The 22,964-nt window shown below is 46.7% G+C and overlaps 1 protein-coding gene across 2 annotated transcripts in view; it reads right to left on the reverse strand.

Moving 5' to 3' along the window:
- Positions 1-13,694, reverse strand: part of LOC144141079 (fructose-2,6-bisphosphatase TIGAR-like) — a 28,619-nt gene extending 14,925 nt beyond the window's left edge. Inside the window, exons 1-4 of one of the 2 annotated variants that reach the window (XM_077672599.1) lie at positions 13,509-13,694; positions 12,744-12,781; positions 7,265-7,383; positions 1,738-1,812 (exon numbers count right to left, since the gene is read on the reverse strand). In XM_077672599.1, the coding sequence (XP_077528725.1) occupies positions 1,738-1,812; positions 7,265-7,383; positions 12,744-12,781; positions 13,509-13,654 (378 nt within the window). In that variant the 5' untranslated portion in view covers positions 13,655-13,694. The other variant, XM_077672600.1, reaches the window with a different exon arrangement.
- Between the last annotated feature and the right edge of the window lie 9,270 nt (positions 13,695-22,964).

Below are 22,964 nucleotides of genomic sequence, written 5' to 3' on the forward strand. Positions count from 1 at the left end.
ACCAGGGTCGAATACCAGCTTCATACAGAGAGCTCATAACTACGAGTACAGAGAGAAAGAAGAAAATAAACCGAGCATTACGATAAACCACTGTCAATGAACAAAACGAAGGCAGATTGCCTCAAATTAAAAAAAAACAAAGGTCTCATTATTAAGGCTACTCGATTTACTCAAGTGCAAGACAGTTATGAACTGAACAGAGAACTATCGCCAGAGGTACAGTGAGCAATAACGCAGCAAAAGTGACTAGACGTTGGCATTGCCTGCAATCACACACCGGGATACACTACTGTATTGCCTCTGTCAACACAAAAGTCATGTCTGCTTACATTCAAGGATTTCTATTCAAATGTGCCGCCAAGTACTTATCCAAATCTAAAACATGGCTCACTAAACAGAGGGCACGACATCTAAAAAAGCTTGACCGCATGCTCATTCACAAAGTGCAGCACTGCAAATGAGCTTGACAGCCCTGAATATTGCGCGCACTCCATAGAGGTGACACCCATAAGGTGGACAGTAACAACACAGCCAGCCACGATGATTCTGTTCAGTGAACCTGAGCAGGTCCATGGCTAATAAATTCCACTTGACTTCAAAGGCTGTTCTGATCTCGCCTTTTCGGCTGACTAACATTTGAGGACTTTTTTTTCTCGCCTTCTGGATTACACAGGTTGGCTTAGAATGGAGGCCAGCCTAGATTGCAGTAAATAAGGTCAGGTTAATAAACTAAGTAACTTGGGGGACGAATTGCAAAGCATGATTACCGCACTGGACAAGCAGAGTAGAACCGTGGGCGTGAAAATTAATATGCAGAAAACCAAAGCAATGATCAATAACCTCGGGAGAGCACAGCAGTTTGACATAGGTGGCGAAGCAGTGAAAGTGGTAAACGAATATATCAACCTAGGCATAGCAGTCACCCCGGATCCCAACCTTGAGGCGGGACAATTAGCTTGGATAAGACTGGAGTGGAGTGCATTCGGCAGGCATTCTCAGATAATGAATGGCAGCCTACCATTGTCCCTGAAGAAGAAAGTGTATGACAGCTGCATCTTACCAGTACTCAACTACGGGGCAGAAAATTGGAGGCTCACTAAGCGGGTTCAACTTAAATTGAGAACGATTCAGCGGTCAATGGAGCGGAAGATGATAGGTGCAACATTAAGGGACAAGAAGAGAGCGGAGTGGGTTGGGGAACAAACGCGTGTGAAGGACGTAATAGTAGAAATTAAGAAGGAGAAATGGACGTGGGCAGGGCATGTAATGCGAAGGCAAGATAACCAACCGTTGGTCATTAAGGTTAACAGAGTGGATCCTTAGAGAAGGCAAGTGCAGCAGGGGGCGGTAGAAAGTTAGATGGGCAGATGAGATCAAGAAGTTTGCAGGGATAAATTGGTCGCAGTTAGCACAGGACCGGGATAACTGGAGATCTTCTGGAGAGGTCTTTGCCCTGCAGTGGGCGTAGACAGGCTGATGATGATGAATAAACTTGCATTCCCCACCACCAAGCTAATTTTGCCAAGAACAATGCATTCAGTCACTCACTGCACTTGCGTACATGTGGAATTCAAAACACTCCCAACTGCCGCCTCATTCCGTCATCGGTGCATTTATATTCGGTTCAGTCAGAAATCACAGTCAGAAACGAGACAGGTCTCGTTTGATTTGAACTCATTAGTAAGAAACAACACATCAGTATCCCAGAAAGGGGAAGTGACCCTGTGTGCTTGTTACCCTTTCTCGCAGTCGCTGGTCTTCAACAATGGGACCGGGCGTCACGTTGTTCTTCTCCAGGATTGACAGGGCCGTCTGCAAGAGGAGAAGGCACAAAAGACGCCCAGTGCTTTACGTTAAGTCCCCTCAATATGCCCTTGGCTCGAGCAGGAGACATTCACGAAAGCAGGCACAAGGGAACGCACCACTCAGGGACATAAACAAACAAACGAAAAAAGAGAGAATATCCCGAGTGGTAAATGCCAGATAAATGCGCAAGCTGCCCACTGAGCACACCGAGCGACTGTAAAGTTCGCTTCACAACGATACACAAATGCACTGCTTGGAAGACATTTAAGGGGGAAGCTTACGCAGTCTTACACAAAAGGTATGATAGCCCTAGGGCCATTTGTTTGATAAATATCCCCAAAAGCCCTCCGTATCCCTATGGAGGGCTAAATGCAGGGCCCCCTGGAAGTCAGCTATGCCACTACACAGACATGCACTGTAGGGAAGGTATTTTCCCAGGGAGAATACAGGGAGTTTTATATGAAAATATTGGAGTAGTAGTTTTGAATGCGGCAAAAGTGTGACCTCAAGCATTACAGACGGATGTACTGGTTTCCTTGACGAGTCAACATAGAAACGCTTACGCATTTAGAAGTGACACCACAAGGTTAATCCTCTTTTAGAAGGAATTGACCAGGGGCTCAGCACTTAGCCCCAGTACTTAGATGACCGTCGCCTGGCTACAGGACGGCTGTTGTCCGGCCAAAAACGACATGCACAGTAAGCGACAAGGTTAATCCTCTTTTAGAAGGAATTGACCAGGGGCTCAGCACTTAGCCCCAGTACTTGGATGACCGTCACCTGGCTACATGACGGCTGTTGTCCGGCCAAAAACGACATGCACAGTAAGCGTAGCTTTGCGCGTCATTTTCAACCCGTCATTTGAGCGTCAGTTCAACCCGAGGTGGTCCTCCAGGAGCCTCCCCCGCTGATTCTCATCGTTTACTGTCCCTCAAACAATGGCCAAACCTAAGAATAGAGGCATTTGCATGCCAACACCACGTAACTTCAAACAACGGCCATCGTTTTAAAGAACTGAGCCCCAGAATGACTGAATGTGACACGCCCTTTTGTAGACACTGAATGAAGCACTTTTCTTCGCTCTTAATGCTATGATCTTCACCGGCCTTGGACCTTAGGTCAATCCCTCGGCCTTAGTTTTGCCACTTCGATAGCAGCCAACTTTGCTTCAATTAACAGGTTTCTGCGGCAGAATGACAACTGTACCAAGCTAAGGCAAACCGCTTTCAAGTATGCTAGGCAGTAAAAAAAAAGTGGCGATGCCTTGAGCCACTTTCCTGCACTAAATGAATGGTGTCAGCGATGTTACTACAGTAGAATCTCGATGATACGATTCTGGGTGATACGAATTTCGGGATGATACGCATTTCTGAAAAGTCCCGGCAAAATTGCATTGTTTGCAATGGGAAAAATTTCGGCTGTTACGATTGGACCTGCGCGGCCCGGCGGATGATACGAACGAGCCGGCGAGGCGCCCGACTGCCGAACAAGCAAGTGACGGCTCTCTCTCCCCATTTGTCACTCTTCTTTCTCCAGAAACGGCCGGGCTGTTGTTTTCTGCTCGCCAAAACACGCCCCGCACGCCCCATGCGCGCCGCGAAACCTCTCGCATGCTGCGCGCGCCGCGGCCGGCGGCGGCAACATGGCGGCGGCTTCGGCCGCGAAGTGGCACGGCCGCTTGAGCGACTGCTTCTAGCCGCTCTTTAAAATGCCGCTCAAGGCAGACACGGTACTATAAAACACCATCCGCGCCGCTAGTGAAAGCGCCCATAAAATATCTGCCGGAGTGCTAAGCCTAAACATCTCGGGCGGAGCCAGCGGGCTGTCTCGAGCGTTTCGCAAGTCGTCAGCGTCTTTTTCTGACCGAGGTAGGAGATACCGCGGGCGCGAAATCGTCAATGCGGCCGTGAAAATACAGCGCGCGCAAAGCCGAGGTGTGCGAATCGCGTGCAAAAACGCACCATGCGGTTCACGCTTGAATGTTGCGGCGTGTATCGAGCTTCGACACCGGGAGTGAGGAGACAAGCGCGAAGCTAGGCGAAGCGTTACGCGCTCCAGAAAGGACTGCTTTGTCACGTGGGGATTGAAAAAAAGCAGAAAAAATCACGGATTTGTTCACGCGAAAGTAGGAATAGAAATAAACGAAAACTTTTTTCAGCGCTCAATTTTTTGGTCTGTGTTGGTTCATACGAATTTCGGATGATACGAATATTTTTCGCGGTCCCGCGAGATTCGTATCATCGAGATTCTACTGTACCAGCTTGCACGCATTGGCTGGTGCTGCCAAGCAACTGCAGATTTGAGTGGACAAAGACAAGCACCTGACACCAACTCTCTGTACCTCTTGTAACAGCACAGTACTGTCAAAATGAAAAAGAATGTCGGGAACTTTGACCACTCATTTCATCCACCACGGTCGCTCAGTGGCTAAGATGATGTGCTGCTGAGCCCAAGGACACTGGTTGGATCCCAGCCTTGGTGGGTGCTTTTAAAGGAGTACTGACACGAAATTTTGGTGTTACGTTTTTTTCGCTGCTACGCGTGCCTACCCGCCCACTAATCATAGAATGACAGATCAGATGGTCGAGCGCAGCGTAAACATTCATTTACGGCATCATTTATTCGTGTCAGTTTCGGTTTCAACAAAACCAACACCGTGTGGCCACCATGACAGGAGGTATCACGTGACGTCACCATTCTTGCCGTATCGCTGCTGCGCGCGCGAGCGAGCGCACGCGCGCGCCCAGACCGGCCGAGGTCTTCGCTGTCCCCACAGGCCCAGGCCGTATGATGACGTCAGTCCCAAAACCATGACGTGTACACACGCCCGAGCAGCGCGCGCCAACCACAGCCAGTGCGTCGGCTTCGTCACAGGATCCCCGACGTCGGCAGTTTGGGGCAAGTAGCAGATGATATCATGTCGGTCCGCTCTGGGCTTTCTCGTGCGGGCGAAGATTAAAATGGATTTTAAATATGTTTCGCTGAACGGTTGCTGTTGAAACTTGCTGGGAGATATCTCCTGATAATAAGGAAGCGTTTTACAAAGTTATCTCAGCTTTGAAATTTCGTGTCAGTACTCCTTTAAAGAAAGAGGCGAAAAGCGAAACGCATGCGTGTCGAGATTTAAGCAGTCGTTAAAGATTCCCTGGGCGGCCAAAATAAATCAGGAACTCTCCACTATGGCCTCCCTATAGCACAGGTGTAGCATCTTAGCGCTAAACCCCCAAAATTTTAATTTGATCCCTTTTCCTATAGCAATATTGAGGGTTCAATCATGCTGGCCAATGCTAACCTGATTGATTGACTGAAGGGTTTAAACGTGCAGACGCAATGCAGGCGATGGTAGTGGAGGGCTCCGGATTAATTTTGACCAGCTGGGGATCTTTAACATGCGCCAAAATTTCGAACACACAGGCGTTTTTGCTTTTTGCCTCCTTCAGAAAAGTGGCTGCCGCGGCCGGGAATCAAAATTGTGTCCTCGTGCTCAGCAGCACAGCGCCTTAGCCACTGAGCCACCACGGCAGGTAATGCAAAGCTGGGCCTGAGTTTCATCGCCGAAGTAAGTACAGAACTTTCCGTGTTTACCCCACTAATGGTGACGGCCTCATTTCCGATTCCTGCTAGAGTGCACCACTGAATAATTCGTAAGAATTGCAGGCACAACACGAGGTCTTTTTAGTAAGAGGATAATTTCAAATCTTACTTAAAATCCCACTGCAATGGAAACATAGTTTCTGGGTTTGCAAAACAGTAGCGAGGTGTGAATTGTCTAATTTCTTTTAAGGAACGAGAAGCTCTATACTGTCGTCAATGTCACTAATTCAAGGCCTACTGCTGTGTCTTCAAGCTTCAATAAAAATAAACTAATAGAAAATTTGTTATCAATACACATTGTATTTTACTACTGGTGACAGAATTTCAAGCTGCCTGTATGAGCAGTGTCGTAATTACAAGCATTCAAACATTCTTCGGCAAATGACACTGCAGCCACCAGGGTGTCACAATACGACTGTGTGAGTTAATTAGATATAATGATGATGTGAATCCGCTATCGAAGTTTCAAAATCTGTAATTTGTGTTTGTCAACCCATGCTTGGTGATTTGCGACGATTATTACTGTGATGTTGTATCATCCCAACATAATTTGCAGCACCACAACAGTAAGGCTGTATTTTCGTGTTACAGGTCCGAACAATCGTCTTTCAATGTTTTTTTTTTTTTTCCAGTTTCGGCAGCACCGAGAAAACTGCAACAAGCAATGAATACTGAATAAACGGCTTGTATGCATCGCTTCGACACTCTTGTTTCGTTACGGGTGCTTTTACCATCCCAAGGAGCCATTTCAAACAGTGCAGAATGCCCAAATATGCAAACACGCATGGCACCCAGGCAATTCCTTTGTTCACGAGGGTGCTGCTTTGGGCCTGTTGGTATGACATGACGGAATCTTGAAGCGCTGTGTCCTAGCGCTTCAAGATTCCTGTGTCCTGTGTCCTAGCGCTTCAAGATTCCGTCAATTCCTTTGTGGTGCGACGCGCACTGGTTCTTTTATTACCAATGCTGCAAACTATTCCATCTGATTTAAGGATCCTGTCTCCATGACACCTTTCAAAACCACAATCTTTGCTATGCAGCAGATAACTAAAGGTTTTGCACGAACATGAGTCCTCTCCCCCTAAGTGAAGCAGTTGTTGCTGTAGTGACACTGCTTTGGTCCCTCTAATTACGTGTCACTCCCCAGCGTAGCCCGCTTGTTTTAAGGAGTGAACATGTGCAAAACATCCCACTTTGCACCACTCCTTATCCTCACTATGTATACATGCTTTGTGCTTTTAGCCGACCGTATGCAGTTAAAGGGCCTTCCACACTTTGCAAAGGCTCAGTGACATTCGAAGGTCCCTGAAGGACGCAAGAATTCATTCTACTTGCAAAGGTTTGCCAAGACAGCTAAGGCACGCATACACATTTATTTGCTATTAGATGACAGAAGCATTTGATGTGTGCCCTTCGAGCCTCTATCCGATTAAAACAAACAACACATCCTTCCCTCAGCACAAATAGCGCAACAGAAAAGCTGCTATTTATTGCAAAAGGCAAGAAGGAATCCGCGAAATGGTTCTCCAAAAAATTCCCCACCGTGAAGTTGTTTCAGCGAAGGAGTCTCTTAAAATTTCAAACAAACAACCGAGACAACATTTTAACGAGCGGGGCACATTTTTAAACCTGTCATTTTCCAATCACCCGTTTCAATTATGTGAAAAATAATGCCGATCCCAGAGACCATTTAGTTACAATACTTTAACAGACCGGGAGGGCTGGTCAACCCAGTTTTCTGTTTGCCCTAAAGTGGACTGATCCCAGTGAGCGTTGTGTGAAGAAAGGTGTCGGGGAGGAAGAAGCATGGGCCGAATCTGTGGGTCCCCCCCACAGGCGAGCATAGGCGAGAGAGCGGAGAGACCTGTTTGGCCCTGGAGAGGTCGCTGCTGTAGACGTGGGTGAACTTCTGCTGCTGCAAGTGCTTCCCCAGGAGCTGCGCCTGCTCCATGCCGATGTTCGACAGGGGGACATCCAGCTGGCCTGAGGGGGAGAGAGAGGAGGAGAAGAAGAGTCATGGCGAGCGTAAAGTGGGCACACTACACTCAGGCCAGAGTCGTTCAATGTACACCCGTTGAAAAACTCCGCTCCAGAACACAGGACAAGCGAGCATTCCTGCTTTAATGGAAACCAAGGAGCAGGAACAAGACAGGATGGGAAACGGTGCTCCCCGGGTCCCAACATGGCCCGATAATGTCACAAGCTATTGGCCTCGGTGAAGCTAACGGCATCTGTTGTGAGAGAACAAACTGCGTGGCCACCACGATCGGCACTGCACTGTGCAGGCCCCGGAATGAGTTGTTGCTGCTATCATTTCGTCCATTACGCGCTGATACCCTCTGCTTCGCCATCACAGCTACAAAGCTTTGTTTTCATTGTTTGTTTGTTTTCACCTGGGCGCTCCCCGCAATTGCCAAACTGGGGCACTTCACCTCCTAAACATGTTCTTGCTCTGTGGTTGAAGCTATGGGCCAAGTGTATTAATGCAGCACTTAGCGGACAAAAACTGAACCTTGCTGAATATTTACTCAATAATTTAACTTGATAAATAAAAACTTGCTTTTCAAATGAGAAAACATTAGGTTAGGTAATATTTACTTATGTTTCCAGGGGTTCCCCTTCACGATTAATGACAGCAGCCACAAGTGCTTCAGTTCTACTTCTGCATTCTGCCAACACAAGGCAGGCTAGTCGACTTGCCTCCTTGGGAAAGGGGAAGGGGGTGCGGAACTACATACTGGTTTTTTAAACACGGGCCAATAAGGAGTTTTGCAGCTGCTGTCTACTGAGGAAGTCTGCACCCAAACATGTTAGCATTTTGGCTGGCGTGCCCACGCAATTCTTTTTTCTAATCTCCCATGGCTGCCAGACCAGCAGTGTGCTCTCCGTTAAAAAAGCAGCAAAGGCAGAAGGTCACCACTTTATGCGACACTTTCACCTAATGTAGCCTGGCCTTTTTAGGGGCAAAGCCCCTTCGGGGTTCAGGCTGTTGGCGTCTCATGTCGTCATCGTAGCCGTTGTCTGATGTAGTCACAGTACTAAAACACTGGGACACTTGCTGACGCCTCGTGCTAGCACGTAACGAGTACTAAAAAAACACTGGGACACTCGTTTACGTCTTGTGCTAGACAGCTTTGTGCTTCAAATACACGAGACTTTTACAGCAAAGCTGTGTACCTCTACCACCAAACAGTTTCATCTCCATTGGCAAAAACGCCAAGGCACAAAGAATACACTTGTACACTTCTGCATGCCTCGCCCCTCCCCAGGTTTCACGTGTGTGGAGATGGCCCGGGATTTCTTCATCCATCCGCACTCTTTTTTTTTTCTTTTTCTTCCCCTCCCCCATTGCCTTTTCTTTCCTTTCCCTCTTAATTCCTCTCCTGTTCTACCCACTGGACCTGCACTGAAACTCCACTTGTATGGCCTAGGGCCAAGTTTTTGATGCGTGGGTAAACAATAATTTTTGGGAATACCGTTAGCAGACGCCGGAAGTCATGCGAGCTCACAAGACTACATCAAATCGATGACAGTAAAAAGTTGGCAGGATGTCAGCAGTGGTGCGGTGTTGCGCGTCTCATTATCATATTCTCAGGTGCCCAACAGACGAGCGGAACTGGTTTGGCAAAACTTGTCTTAAAGGAGCCATGAAGAAAAAATACAAGTTGGGTTTATTAGAACGACTGCTTAGTTCTGATAACAATGATACCAATATCATCGCAATCTTCGAACAAATAACGGAGATATTGAAGAAAACGTGTGAAACAGTCGCGACCCCCTAGCCAATTTCCCGCATCTTTTCTATGCCGTCACGGAACCTTGTTTGTGCGATTGGCGGCCGTCTAACTGACCTGTCGCGACGACACATGACTGGACGTCTGTAATGGGGCCTCTAATTCCATTTGACTGCATCACTTGAATGCTAACGTGCACTTAACACACTGAAAATTATGTTTTATTGCTGGCCCGTATGACGTCGTTCTTGCTCATAACACGTCACTGTGGCGCAAAATTTGAAAGTTTTTAAATACTTCTTGCTTTTTTTCCGTTAAAAAAACATCTTTTGGGGCTGTAATGGAGCTGAGTGAGATACTGAATCCTAGTTCTTTCAAATTACACGAAGTTGTATTTTCTCTTCATGGCTCCTTTAAAGATGTGCTAACTTGATAGAAGGGGGTCAACGGGAGCTGTTCTATTGCTCCTGTCGCAATAGAAAAAGATTCCATAGCTGCGTATGCCTCATTGTTTGCCAAGCTCTGAGTTGACTAACATTGTCTTTTGATTTCCCTAACCCAAAATATGGGAGATGCGATGAACGCCAACACACTGCGAGAAAAATTTGACATGTGCAACAGGTAGCTTTTTGCGCTCCTCCATGAAAACAAAATTGAGCTCAATAATACTGGTGGTTTACCCAATAGCTGGAGGGTTGTAGATGCGCAGTCAACATTTGTTGGCGGTTGTTAGATCAATGTAAAAGCTGATCACTGGCCAGGTGAACTAGTTGATTGTGCAGATATCTGATGCCTTTTTGATACATGTACCCCCCCCCCCCACCACCCCCCAAACACGAACACACGTACATTTACCGATCTGAAATTGATGTCACAGTTATCGCTATGGCCATTTCTTATGTGAGAAGGTGGAAAAGGAGTTCCTAATTGGCCTTAAAAAACTAGATGTCATGGATGCCAATCCGTAAACAAATTAGCGAGAAGTGTAAACGTGAACGGAAACATGCCAATACGAACAGCAAAAAATGATGCCAAATGTTCAATCTTTATCAACATCACTCTTGGAACCACCATGTCCTGAAATGCAGCTCTCAAAATTTGAGGGAAAACTACCACATCAGCTCTAGCTACCACCCTAGAGGCTTGTTCTTATATTCATGTGGTGCATGCTACCCCACAATCTGAAAATATAGGAACCTAAGCTGCCTGAACTGCTGCTGGAGGAAGAGTAACTGGCTTTACGTTCGAGTGCATGCTGGTCTAAAAACTGAACTCAAGATGAAGTGAGACTTCAAAACCAAGCACCTATACTTTTTTGCTGATATCAGCGAACATTTCTCCTGAACGTCCTCCTAAAAGGTTCACAGGTGCTGAACTCGGTGCAAGCCGCAATACCATGACTAGCCAAGCGAATCTGCTATCTGCTAATTATTGGAGCTACACAAGTGATGCATTTGCAATGTATCGCAAAGTATCACCTCTATACCGCAGACAAATGGATTAGGCAAAGGGTCATCATAGGATTGACGACAGGGAACACAGGAGAAGATGGTAAAGTGCGAACAAGAGCCTAGCCTTGTTCCACAGTGTAAACTGTACTCGGTTACAACTCAAGAACGGCACCACCTCATGTAGTGTATCACTCCGCCAAAGCGCCGGACCCGTGACGTCAGTGCGCGCGCGTTTTGAAAGGGGTTTGCTATGAATGCTGGATATCGTCTGCCGTGTCTCACGCACTTTGTTTGTCGTTACTGGAGTCGTTTATAATAAGTCCAAAAAACCACGGGAACGGCTCATGCCATGTTCAAAATATTCTCAGGAACGCCCTACTTGCGCCGCGCGGAGAAACATCCGGATACGGTGATAAGGCACAGCGGCAGCTTCTGGTGCCGTTCTTAAGTTGTCACCGAGTATAGTCTTGGGCTCTGGGGATGATTATGACCGTAATCGACGCCACATGCTATTAGGTGTCGACACATCTAATGATGTCATGTCCTACAGTGCTGAGCTGCCATAGTGTTCGCAATGGTATGCACACAGACAACAAGGCACTCTACACAAAGATAGGCTTTCAGCTACGCTCAAAGCTGTAAGCTGAGCTTTGCAACTGAAGTCAAGTGGAGGTGCACGTGGCCTTTGACTCGCCTTCAATTGGGAAAATGTACATGGTACGCGAAGAAGCTTAGCAAAATTTGGCACTGAAAATAAAAGGCCTTTGCCGGTGGATCGAAATCTGCACACAATGTTTGAAAAATCGCACTATTTGGTACACTGATGTGTGCCTATTGCTGTTGTCAAAAAAAGACAGGGCTGTGGTTACCGCGACCAATGAGACATAAAATTCCCGAGGTTAAAGTTAGCCACTCCCCCGCTGCTTTATGAAATACACGACGAACGCATCTGGAATTGTTCTGCACATCGACCTCGTTACCATGCGCCAAATCTGCATGGAGGAATAAAAGTTAAATCTTAGCCATGAAACCAACACGGTAAGCCAAACTTCAATAACTTTTTCATTTCATGTTACAAATACCACATAAGTAACCCCTACCGTATTTGTGCCTGTCATGACCTTAAGGAATGCCACGTTTTTGATGCTTCATTTCGAAATCGAGAAAACGTTTTTTCATTATCTTCATTCAGACTACTTTTAAGTGCTACTAAAGCACTTGCTTTTTTCTGTACGGCACGAGTGACCGAGAGCGAATGAAGTGTCTCTGATGGATTTGATGATGGCCAGACATGATATCATCATAGAAATACAGAATCATGGGACCTTTGATAGGCTTCAAGACGGAGTACTTCAGACCACTTATTATTTAGACACGTGATTGAAGCACCTCTTAAACACACCTTTCACATTGCAGTTATAATGTTTTCTAAATTCTACACGCCCTCTCCTGCAATTTTTTTTTACATTAAACGGGATAGTGTGTGCACAATATGGGGGTGCTTAAAATCAAGAAAATACGGTAGTTTATTTTGCTATATGGCGGTGAAAACAGATGCACTACCCTCGGACATTCAGCCTGAATTTTAGCGACCTGGCTTGGACATGAATGCATTATTACCGTCCAGAACAAGAGACGCAGCTGAAGTATTCCTTATACATCTGAATTTTGCACCTAGGTGTCACAATAGCTGGTAATGAAGTAGTCTTATTGCGTTTATAGTGAAATGAGTTTTTAACGATGCACATGTAATAAATTGAGCTCATTCATAAAGTGTGTGCAGAAAAAATAAAGCCCACCTAAATCAAGCCAGCCGCAAGTTTACTAAAACGGGCGTTTGCAATCTTTAATAGAAAAATGTCGACACAAAGACGCCACTTGTCACGTAAAACACAAACAGCGCACTCCTTGCAGTCTTGTTTAAGCAACGTGCGAATGGATTTCTGCGTGCATTCACAAGTTGCCTAGACGACACAGGAATGGATGTTTTTGCAGACAGCATGGCCAACCAAGTTGCAGTCAACAATCACAGAGTTATAGTACTGTAATTGAAAATAGAAGCAACGTAGGTTTAGTTGCCACTAGGCGCCACGAGCAACTAACGTCAATCTTCTGTTAAAGGTATCGGCAGATTGAATGCATACATCGCTACTCTCACCTTGGATAACGTTGTCTTTGTTGTGCCGCGTCTCGCCACTGCACAAAGGGAAAAAAAGCAGCTTCAAACGCGCACATTAAAGGCGAAAAAATACGGCCGACGGAAACCGGCATTTAAAAACTGCTTGTAGAGTACACGCTTCTGATGAGTTGGCATCTTACCCCTGCACAATAACACGGCGTCAGTAGAGGTTAGTTGAACGCTTCCACTCCCAAATCATCGATCAAGGCAAATTAATATCGCTAAGGGACGCAACATCTCGTTAAGAAAACTACGATCGGAAAGAAATGCGCGATCTGGGTCAGCATCAAGCAAGCTGATTCCAGTATAAACAGCTTACACTGAAAACGCATAAGCCAAAGCCGGATTTAACAAGGTTGGTCCACTTATCGTAGCTTTACTTTCGCTTCGCGTCGCAAACAAACAAACAATTTCCTAGCAAACAACAAGCGATGAAATATGAACATATCGCCAGCCTCCCCCCCGAAACAACGCCGCTGCGGCAAGGCTTCGCGTTCAGTGGCTTTTTTCGCCAGCAAGCGTCAAGCCGCCGCCGGAACGAATGGCAAACATTTGCAGTGCACACGAAATCGCCACAGACTTCGCACCCCGTGGTTTTGTTAGCGCTCATGCGTCCGTTTTCCTATCCAGTGGCCACAGCGGGCGTCTAGCGTTACTCAAGTGCCTATGTGGCGGCGGACTCGGCGAAGGCTTGCGAACGCTCGTCAAAGCGTTGGTGCGCGCGCGATCGAGCAGCGTACTTACTGTCGGACCAAGGTGAGTGCAAACATAACCCCCGATTCTAGGGAAATATAACGGGCAAAACTAAGGCACGCTCCCTGACTTCTCTCACGATTCGCGCATAATACACACACTCGTACACTCGTTCGCGAAAACACACACACGCACATACACACACGCTCCCGTCGGCTCAATAAGGGGATGATGATGATAGTGAAGAGGGTGGCTGTTAGTGGCTTTCGGTTTCTCTTTGAAGCCGTGACGTTGTCAGCGCTTACGCGACGTCGCCCGAGCCGTTATTTCTACGTAGTTGGTTTAGCATAGAGTTTGATGAGAGGTCCGTTAGGTTATTCCTAGTGGTGTACCATATATTTCTTGACGTGTTGAAGCCCCCCCTTTTCCACTGAACACAAAACGTTTTATAGATGTCTACCATGGTCTTGCAAGGTTTTAGACATCTTGCGCTATAGCTATAAGACGTCTATTTTTTATGTCTTAAAGATGTCTTAAGAGATATATCTACAGGACACCTGTGCAAGATCTCCGACGTCAACAGCTCCGTGAGATGTTGATAAGTCATCTTTACTAAGATGACTAGAAGACATACGAACCTCAATGTGTGCAAGACGTTCCCAAGCGGCAGAAATTGCCAAGCCCAAGCACGGTAAATCATCAGTGGCCAATGTGTCCGAGCTTGGCAATACCTCGGCCGCCATTATTGGCTGGCGCTTGAGAAAGGTGACATTGGCCAAGCTCTGGAGGCCAATATTGGACAACGCTTGGCAAAGTATGTTGCAATGATAATGCCTATGGGTGCACCCCGTGAATTCTCATGCACATTTTTGGCTTTTTGGCCAGTCTTTATGACCATTGCAATGCATATTTTATGAGATGCCTCGCTGCCCGATTTCTGCTTTATACATGCCATTATACAGGAATTTATTTAACGTTACTTATTTATTTAATGCGCACTCGTTAAATAATTTCCTGTACAATGGCATCTATAAAACAGAAATCGGACTGCGAGGCATAATAAACAAACTGCATCAACTTTGCGAAGCAATTACAGGACTTGCAAAACAATTGAGAAGCAACTCACCGGGTCCCTCTGTGTAGTTTTTTTTTATTATGCACATCAAATTTACAACGGGAAACCTGGCTTAACAGTGGCAAGAATACGAACACAAACATGAAAGCAAACAGAAACACAATAGTCGAGAAAAAATAAAAAAAATCGCAGCTCATGAAGCGCGAACCGATTATGCTTTGTTTAACGGCTTGAGATGCCAAGACAGCTACGCCGCAGTGCCAGCCGTAGGATGGCACGAAGGCGACAGCTGTCTTTCAACCGTCCCACAGTAAGACAGCTACTCCGCAGTGCCAGCCGTAGGATGGCACGAAGGCGGCAGCTGTCTTTCAACCGTCCCACAGTAAGACAGCTACGCCGCAGTGCCAGCCTCAGGATGGCACGAAGGCGGCAGCTGTCTTTCAACCGTCCCACAGTAAGACAGCTATGCCGCAGTGCCAGCCGCAGGATGGCACGAAGGCGACAGCTGTCTTTCAACCATCCCACAGTAAGACAGCTACGCCGCAGTGCCAGCCGCAGGATGGCACGAAGGCGTTGTTGTTGTTGTTGTTTATCCGCCCGGCCAAATGCGCATTCAAACTTCGGCTTGACAGGTTGTATGTTGGGAAAAAGTGCTACTATTACGACGCCATCTCTGACTCCGTACTAGAATGCACCAGATCCCTTTCTAACGTCACTGAAACCACCGAATCATTGACTGATGTCCCTAACTGACGCCATTCTCGACGCCCCAAACCATGCTCACCTTCTCGTGTCGTACTTCAACTTCAACATTGCATTTACAAACATACGAAGCCTAATACCTAAGCGTGACCATCTTCTGAGTTTCATAGATGACATCAATGCTGACATCATTCTTCTAACCGAGCGTGGTTACATGCTGACATTCTCGACCACGAAATCTTTCCGTCAAATCACAACTTCACCCTGTTTCGCCGTGACCGAATCGGCCGCGGGGGAGGAGGCATTCTCATTGCTATCAAAAACACAATTGCTTCGTCACTCATATACCACGACGACTCACTTGAACTAACATGGGTACTAATTCCCAGGCAGTAAAAACCATTATCGGCGTTTGTTACAGACCACCCGACAGCGACTAGTCTTTTTGCGATCTACTCAGCCAATCGCTAACTCGAATTACAAAAACTTTTCCCGACGCTTCTATCTTCCTATCTGGTAACTTCAATTTCCCGCATATAAATTGGCCTTAGCTCTCAGTTCTCAACAGATCTCCATCCAATGAAGCTAACCAATTCGTCCATTTATCACTCGACTTCAACCTTCATCAAGTCAACAATTCAAAGACTCACATCTAACCCGCACCGTGAACGCGAACTGGGAACTGTATAAAAATGAGCTGCTTAGATTACAAAATAAATACATTCCAATACTAACCGTGCCATCTGATTCAAACAACCAGTGGTTTAACCGACACCTCACATCAATTCTTAACCGAAAAAGAGTCTTTATAGATCAGCTAATCACAGTAACAAGCCAGCCACTTGGGAAAAGTACCACGCATGCGCTAAAAGTACGTTAAGGCAATAACGGAAGCAAAGAACAATTTTTTTTCCTGCGATTTACTTTTAATCCTCAAAACAAATCCTAGCAAATTTTGGCGAATACTCCCTCCCAAATCCCGGATTGAGCAACTTGAACTCACTAGCTCTAATGGGGAGCCGATAGAAAGCAGTCAATGCGCAACAGTTCTTAACAACTATTTTGCCTCCGTTTTTACATGTAATTCCGGCAACATCACATTACCACGCTTCTTTTCTTCCACCACGTTTCCCGATATCCAGATCAAACCGGATGGAATATCCAACCTGATCCGTAACCTTAAGCTATCATCATCATCAGGCTGCGACCACATTAACAGCAAGATTCTAAAAAACACAGAGTATTATTCCGGCCTGATTCTACATCTAATATTCACCCAGTCATTGCACTCAGGTTGCGTTCCGGACGATTGGAAGGTTGCTCAGATAGTACCATTATTTAAATCCGGTATTCGCTCACTAATTACAAACTACCGCCCAATTTCCCTAACCAGTATACCTTCCAAACTACTCGAACACATAATCACCTCTAGCTTAAAGACCTACCTAGAATCAATTAATTTTTTTTATTTACACCAACATGGTTTTCGTAAACGGTTCTAATGTCATACCCAGCTCGCCGAATTCATACATGGCATACTACAGTAAATGGACAATAACCATCAAGTAGACGCAATTTTCTTGGATTTTTCTAAAGCATTCGATCGTGTCAGCCACAACCACCTACTTGCTAAGCTATCATCACTAAACATTCCTTATAACCTGATATCATGGATCGAACACTTCCTAAAAGGACGCACGCAATTCCCTTCGGCTAATGAGCACAAGTCTTGTCTAACCAGCGTATCGTCCGGTGTCCCGCAAGGTGCAAGCCTATCGCCTCTGCTGTTTTTTAATATACATAAATGACCTGCCTACTAACATTACAGCAAACCTAAGGCTCTTTGCAGATGACTGTGTATTGTACCAAACCATTCACGCCGCCGATGATCATTCTAACCTGCAATCACTTAGACAGCATTTCATTATGGTGTACAAAATGGCACATGCCATTAAACTTAACAAAATGCAAATCACTCTCATTTTCTCGGAAACATGCCATATCTCAATACACCTATAACGTCAACAATATACCGATCAGCTCAGTCCTATCATATAAATACCTAGGGGTTCACATGACGTCATCGCTTTCTTGGTCAACGCATATCGACACCATTTGCTCGGAAGCCTCACGTACTCTTGGATATCTTCGCCGTAACCTTAAACTTGCTTCTCAAGAAATAAAAAAAAGGCTAGCCTATCTAACATTCGTAAGGCCGAAACTGGAATACGCATCGGCCATCTGGCATCCATCACAAGCATACCTAACTGTACAACTTGAATCCATTCAAAACCGCGCTGCACGCTTTATCACCTCGCAATATTCAAGTCATGTCAGCGTCACTGCCCTTAAACTATTTCTCTCCCTTCCGACCCTTGAATCACGCCGCGTTATTGCTCGCCTATGGCTCTTCCATAATTTCTTTTATCGGCCAGAATCAAGGCCGCCTCACAGAATATCACCCCGCTTAAATCACACTTGCCCATTAGCTCCGATAACCGGCAGAACGTCAGCATTTGTTTCGTCATTTTTTCCTAACGCTATTATTCTATGGAACGCTTTACCCGCCGACATCGCCACATGCACCAATAACAAGCAATTTAGAGATAAGCTTGAAAAGACGTTCACATGATGCATTAACAATGTAATTCTACTGTTCTGGCTTGATAGTTTTATTGATGATGCAACTGCTTTTCGTATTTTGAATTCTGTTCGCTGACTTCACTGTTACCTTTGTACATTTTTGTGTAATTTTTATTTAAGGTATTCTTTGTTTTGTATTTTCCGGCTTTCATGTTCACCTTGTTGTTTTCCTTTTTTCGTTCGTTCAATAGTACTCCTGCAAACCCTGTTATCCCCCCTCCCCCCCTTATGTAATTCCTTTAAGGGTATAATAAATGAAATGAAATAAATGATGAAGCCGAAGCCAGCGGCGAGGTAGCGTCAAACGCCCGAACGAAAGATGAAAAGCATGACGAACATAAGGATACACCTGCTACAGACAAGGATGCTTTTGCGACAATTACCGATACCGACAACAAAAATCTTGAAGGCAAGCACGTGGAAAAAAAAGACAGACTTACGCATAAATGAAAACGAGAACCAAATGACCATGAGAGGGAGGAATACCTTCAAACAAACGGACTGCATTGACAGCAGAACGCGCCGCTTAGAAACGCCGGAGAGGATCTTTCTGGAATACGCAGTGAAGCGATGCGAATACCTGCATGAACTACGCTCCGCGCACATTAGTCCAAGGACAGTTCCGGTTTCTATACATCTCGGAGGCGTTGTTCTTATTGGACCGTCTGTCTCCCGCGTCTCCGCGTGGGCTATCTCCGCGTGATACCTAGCCCTTCGGTGAGCAACATTAGGTTAGGTTTTGTTACCGACGCCTGCATCATGACTGCAGATAACATAAGTTCTGCTCTTAGATGTACTACTTATATCTAGCAAAGTCAAAAATCCTCGACTACCAAGCAAATTGCGTTAGTGCTCACATGAAGTGAGGACTCTTTGTTCTCAAATAATACTGCTGCTCTCTGGCGACATCGAACTTAACCCTGGCCCATCAAAAAACAGTGAAATAGTCGCGGGGCTAGATTCTATTAACCGTGTCGAAGACTACCTAGAAACCATCCGATCAGAGATAGACGACCTTAAAACTGTTCAAACTGTCCAAGAAAAACAAATTTCTGCAATAAGCAACCGACTCGATAACCTGGAATCACCAAGGCCCCAAACCAGCACCCCTAGCGATAATAATTCATCCCAGATAAGTCGTGAAATTTCCGTACTAAAAGCCGCCACTACCGACGCCAGCAACCGTCTACGCCGAAATACTCTTCTCTTCCTTGGCATAAAAGACAACGCAAAAGAAACATGGGAAGAGTCGGAACAAAGGATACTCGCATTTTGTGCCGACAAACTAAAACTTTCACTGGACGTTCAATGGAACGTGCGCACCGAATGGGAACTTTTACCGAAAACAAAAATGGGCACTGACACAAAAATTTTGCATCTTGTTTTTTTTTGTTGTGATAAGTAGCTAGTGACCTACTTATAACCTGTAGAAGCCTCATTTGCTTCAGCGTGCTACGGTTGTTTAATTAGGGGCATTGTCAATGCGGCCAGTCGCAGTTTCGGTTTCAGCGAGTGCCGCGAAAAGATGGATTTTGTGGATTTTGTGTGAACAAAGCTGACCACGTGACCGTCGGAGGGATATCACAGAGCAGAGCCGCCGTAGCACTGTCGAATCCGCATCGACGGCAGTTTCTGCCAATGCCCCCACGTACTGATCTCGTGAGGCGCTTAATTAAAAAGCGACCGTGGATGTGACGCAGGCGCTGCGAGTGCAAATGCTACCGCGGCTAAAGAACGACGCGCGACGCTCGAGACGGTGGGTGGCAAGACGCGCGCTGGGAGCAACCGGCCGGTCTGCCTACAGGTACGCCTACAGATGTGTTCGGCTAAGCACTGCGGCGGATATTCGAGTGCCGCTCTCGTAAGCGGTGCAGATGACAATTTTTAATGCAACCCGCCATCGCATCATTAACTCCTTTCTCATATAAGCTGCCATGGTTTGGACTTTGGTACAATTTCGTGCAGCGGTAACAACCTATCACTCGAGCTACCTGCGCCGGCCTGGGCCACTTCGCGGCGGTGGCCGGCGCCTGCACAGCGACCGTGCGGCTCGCTCAGTGTGCTTTTCGTGTCTCTGGCGCGTTTTCGCATCCAATGTAAATAAAAAGTAATAGAAACAGAGTGCCTGGAATCGCTGTAGAACTTTGGTCGCGGCCAGCTGCAGCCGACGAACTGACGAAATCACGGCGCCTCCGCCGCCAACGGGTAAACGTTCGTTCTCGAGAGCAGAAGCTCCGCCCTCCGGCCCTCCGATTGGAGCGGCGAGCCGGGCGAGCCGGCGAAAAACGCCGGCAGTGCGGAAGCGGCAAACACAAACTCGTGACGTGTTTGGATGTTGTTTATTTACACAATATCCAAGGGATGTCGATTGCGCGTGGTCCTCTGCTGGCTGCTCGGTTGCGTTTCGCACACTTTAAAACTGATTTTAAATATGTTCTAGGCAGTATTCGCCGCTGATATTTTGCAGATGATGTATATGTGTTCACACCAATCTATCTCCGAAGTTATCTCGCCTTCAAAATTTTGTGTCAGTACCCCTTTAACTGGTTTACTGCACGGCGAGAGATGAGCTGAAGCAAGACACGAACGAGATTACAGTACAGGACTCGACAAAGTGACAGCATTGATTCGCTGCTCCAAAACGAATGCGCTTAAGCGCTCGGGGCTCCCGTATTCATGCCTAAAGCGGTAACGGTGAAACAAGCTGTCCTGCTTTTTGCACACGGAGCGAGCATAGTACAGACACTCACAACACTTTTTTTTAGAGTTCGTGAGGGGTTGGTAGTAGCGGCGCTCTCTGAGTCTGAGAGAGGGGAAAGAGGAGTTGCGGCGTCCGCGTCCTTCGGGCAAGTCTCCACACATCGCGTTTGCCCCCGCCGAAGTTTGTCACGCCGACAGCGAGGCGCCCTTGCGCCGGCCGTTCTGCGGCGTGTTGTGATCTGTCCGCCACCGCATTCGTACACACTGGGGCACTCCGCAAAACTTTGCAGGGCGCGCGAACACGGTTGCGGCGCGCAGAGTCGTAACAGTTGCCACACAACCGAATTCATCTTTGCCTTCTGAGGAAGTTGGACGGCCCTCGTCCTATAGTCCAAATCGCTACGCTTGGTAGGCTTACGCTAATTCTCCTCTTTTCGCAGGCTTCAGGATGTAGGAAAAAGTAGTAGTTCGTTAGGTGCCTACCATACGAGGGCACATACACACGCGTAGGTTTGGCCACGAAGCTATCTACCAAATTAGGCTGCCTGCATGCGCTATCGTATTTACACTTTTTGGCTGTGTCAATAACACCTGATGTTGTACCCGGCTACTGCTGGTCTCTGGTCTTTTCGCACAAACCGCAGTTCGTTTGGGGCTCGTTCCGTGCTAACTCAAATCTCCGCACTAATCAGTATTATGCACACATGCGTTAGCAGCGACATTTTGTTCCATGTAGGTACAAGCTAGGCACTCGATGCGCTATGAAGAACGTAAATAAACGAGCTAATAGATGCTGCGCGCGCACCTAAACCAACCTAAAAATACATAGTAAACAACCTTTGTTTATGGCCGGTATTCAATGCCGTGAAATGCATGCAGGCGACCATGCGAGTGCGCCGCCATATCTGTGGCCAAGCGTCTGTTGCTAGGCGACGTTGTGCGCACGGCCCCCAGATCAGGTACCCCTCTTCTCCTCCATGCAACCGTGTGAGTGCGCCCACGGCCTCCGCGATCGGCTGCCGGCGGAGCAACGGCGCGCCGCCGGCAGCCGATCGCGGAGGCCGTGGTGCGCCGTCACTCGTTACGTCGGCCTCCGCAGGATGGCGGCACTTGTCCATGTCCGTGGCGCATCGGCCACGTCTGTGGCCGTTTCTAGTGTTGGCAAGCGAAGAAATTGACCGCTAAACTTTTCAACGAATACCGTCTATAACAACAGCGCAGAGAATTGATCCAAAATATTTCGGACTCACGCCGTTGCCGTGTCAGAACTTGCGAATCCACATCGAGACCAGGTGGTGGTGGTTGCTGTTTTGTTGAATCAGGTGGTGTTAGCCTGACAGGATGTGCCGGCAATCGCTCCGTCCGAGCGCCCCCTGATGATGCGCCAGAACGTAATGTGTTGCCTAAGGCATGCCATGGCACATAGGCACCGCAAGGCCTTACGGCCGACTCGCTTTAATAATGGCTGAAGACAACATTAGGAGGGTTCCGAGAAAACCACTATATGGCACTAGGTTGTATACAGAAAGTGCCTGGTTGGTACCCACATGCTAACGTAATTCCAGGCTTTAACCTCTTTAGCGCATATAAGAGCAGAATCCAGACTGCGTCCTCTCCACAGTGGGTGAGCTGCATATAGGCACATAACATTCTTTCAAACAAACAAACAAACAAACAAACAAACAAACAAACAAACAAACAAACAAACAAACAAACAAACAAACAAACAAACAAACAAACAAACAAACAAACAAACAAACAAACAAACAAACAAACAAACAAACAAACAAACAAACAAACAAACAAACACCAAAGAGTTTCAACTTGAAAACTTCTCCAGCTTCACAAGCTGTGTTCAAACTTATGGCTACTAAAAGGAGGAGAATGTTTTATCAACACGTCCTTTGCTACTTCTAAAACTGATCCAGTCTAAGCCAAATATCAACCCCAAAACAGAAAATTCAGAGTCAGTTTTGACTGTTTACGTGGGCTGTGTTTTACAGCTTATGTATTATTGGTGAGTGTGTTGACGTCGCAGCGAATGAGAGCTTCTTAATCGGGAGTGAGCCTCTGACGTGGCCAATGGCATTCACCCGGGGCAGGTATGTGATTGATTGATTGATTGATTGATTGATTGATTGACTGATTGACTGTAGGGTTTAACGCGCCGACGCAACGCAGACGATGAGGCGCACCGTAGTGGAGTGCTCCGGATTAGTTTTGACCACCTAGAGACCTTTAACGTGCGCCGAAATCTCGAACACACGGGCATTTTTGCTTTTCATGCGCCCCTCAGAAGTCAGAACTCCTACTGGTGCAGAAGAGACCTCGACACAAGAACGACACTAAGACAACCATACAAATGGGTCATTCCATGCCAAATGTCC

The sequence above is a fragment of the Haemaphysalis longicornis genome, unplaced genomic scaffold (genome assembly GCF_048455015.1).
Source record: "Haemaphysalis longicornis isolate Haplotype H1 unplaced genomic scaffold, Haemaphysalis longicornis Haplotype H1 scaffold_6, whole genome shotgun sequence".
Taxonomy (NCBI): domain Eukaryota; kingdom Metazoa; phylum Arthropoda; class Arachnida; order Ixodida; family Ixodidae; genus Haemaphysalis; species Haemaphysalis longicornis.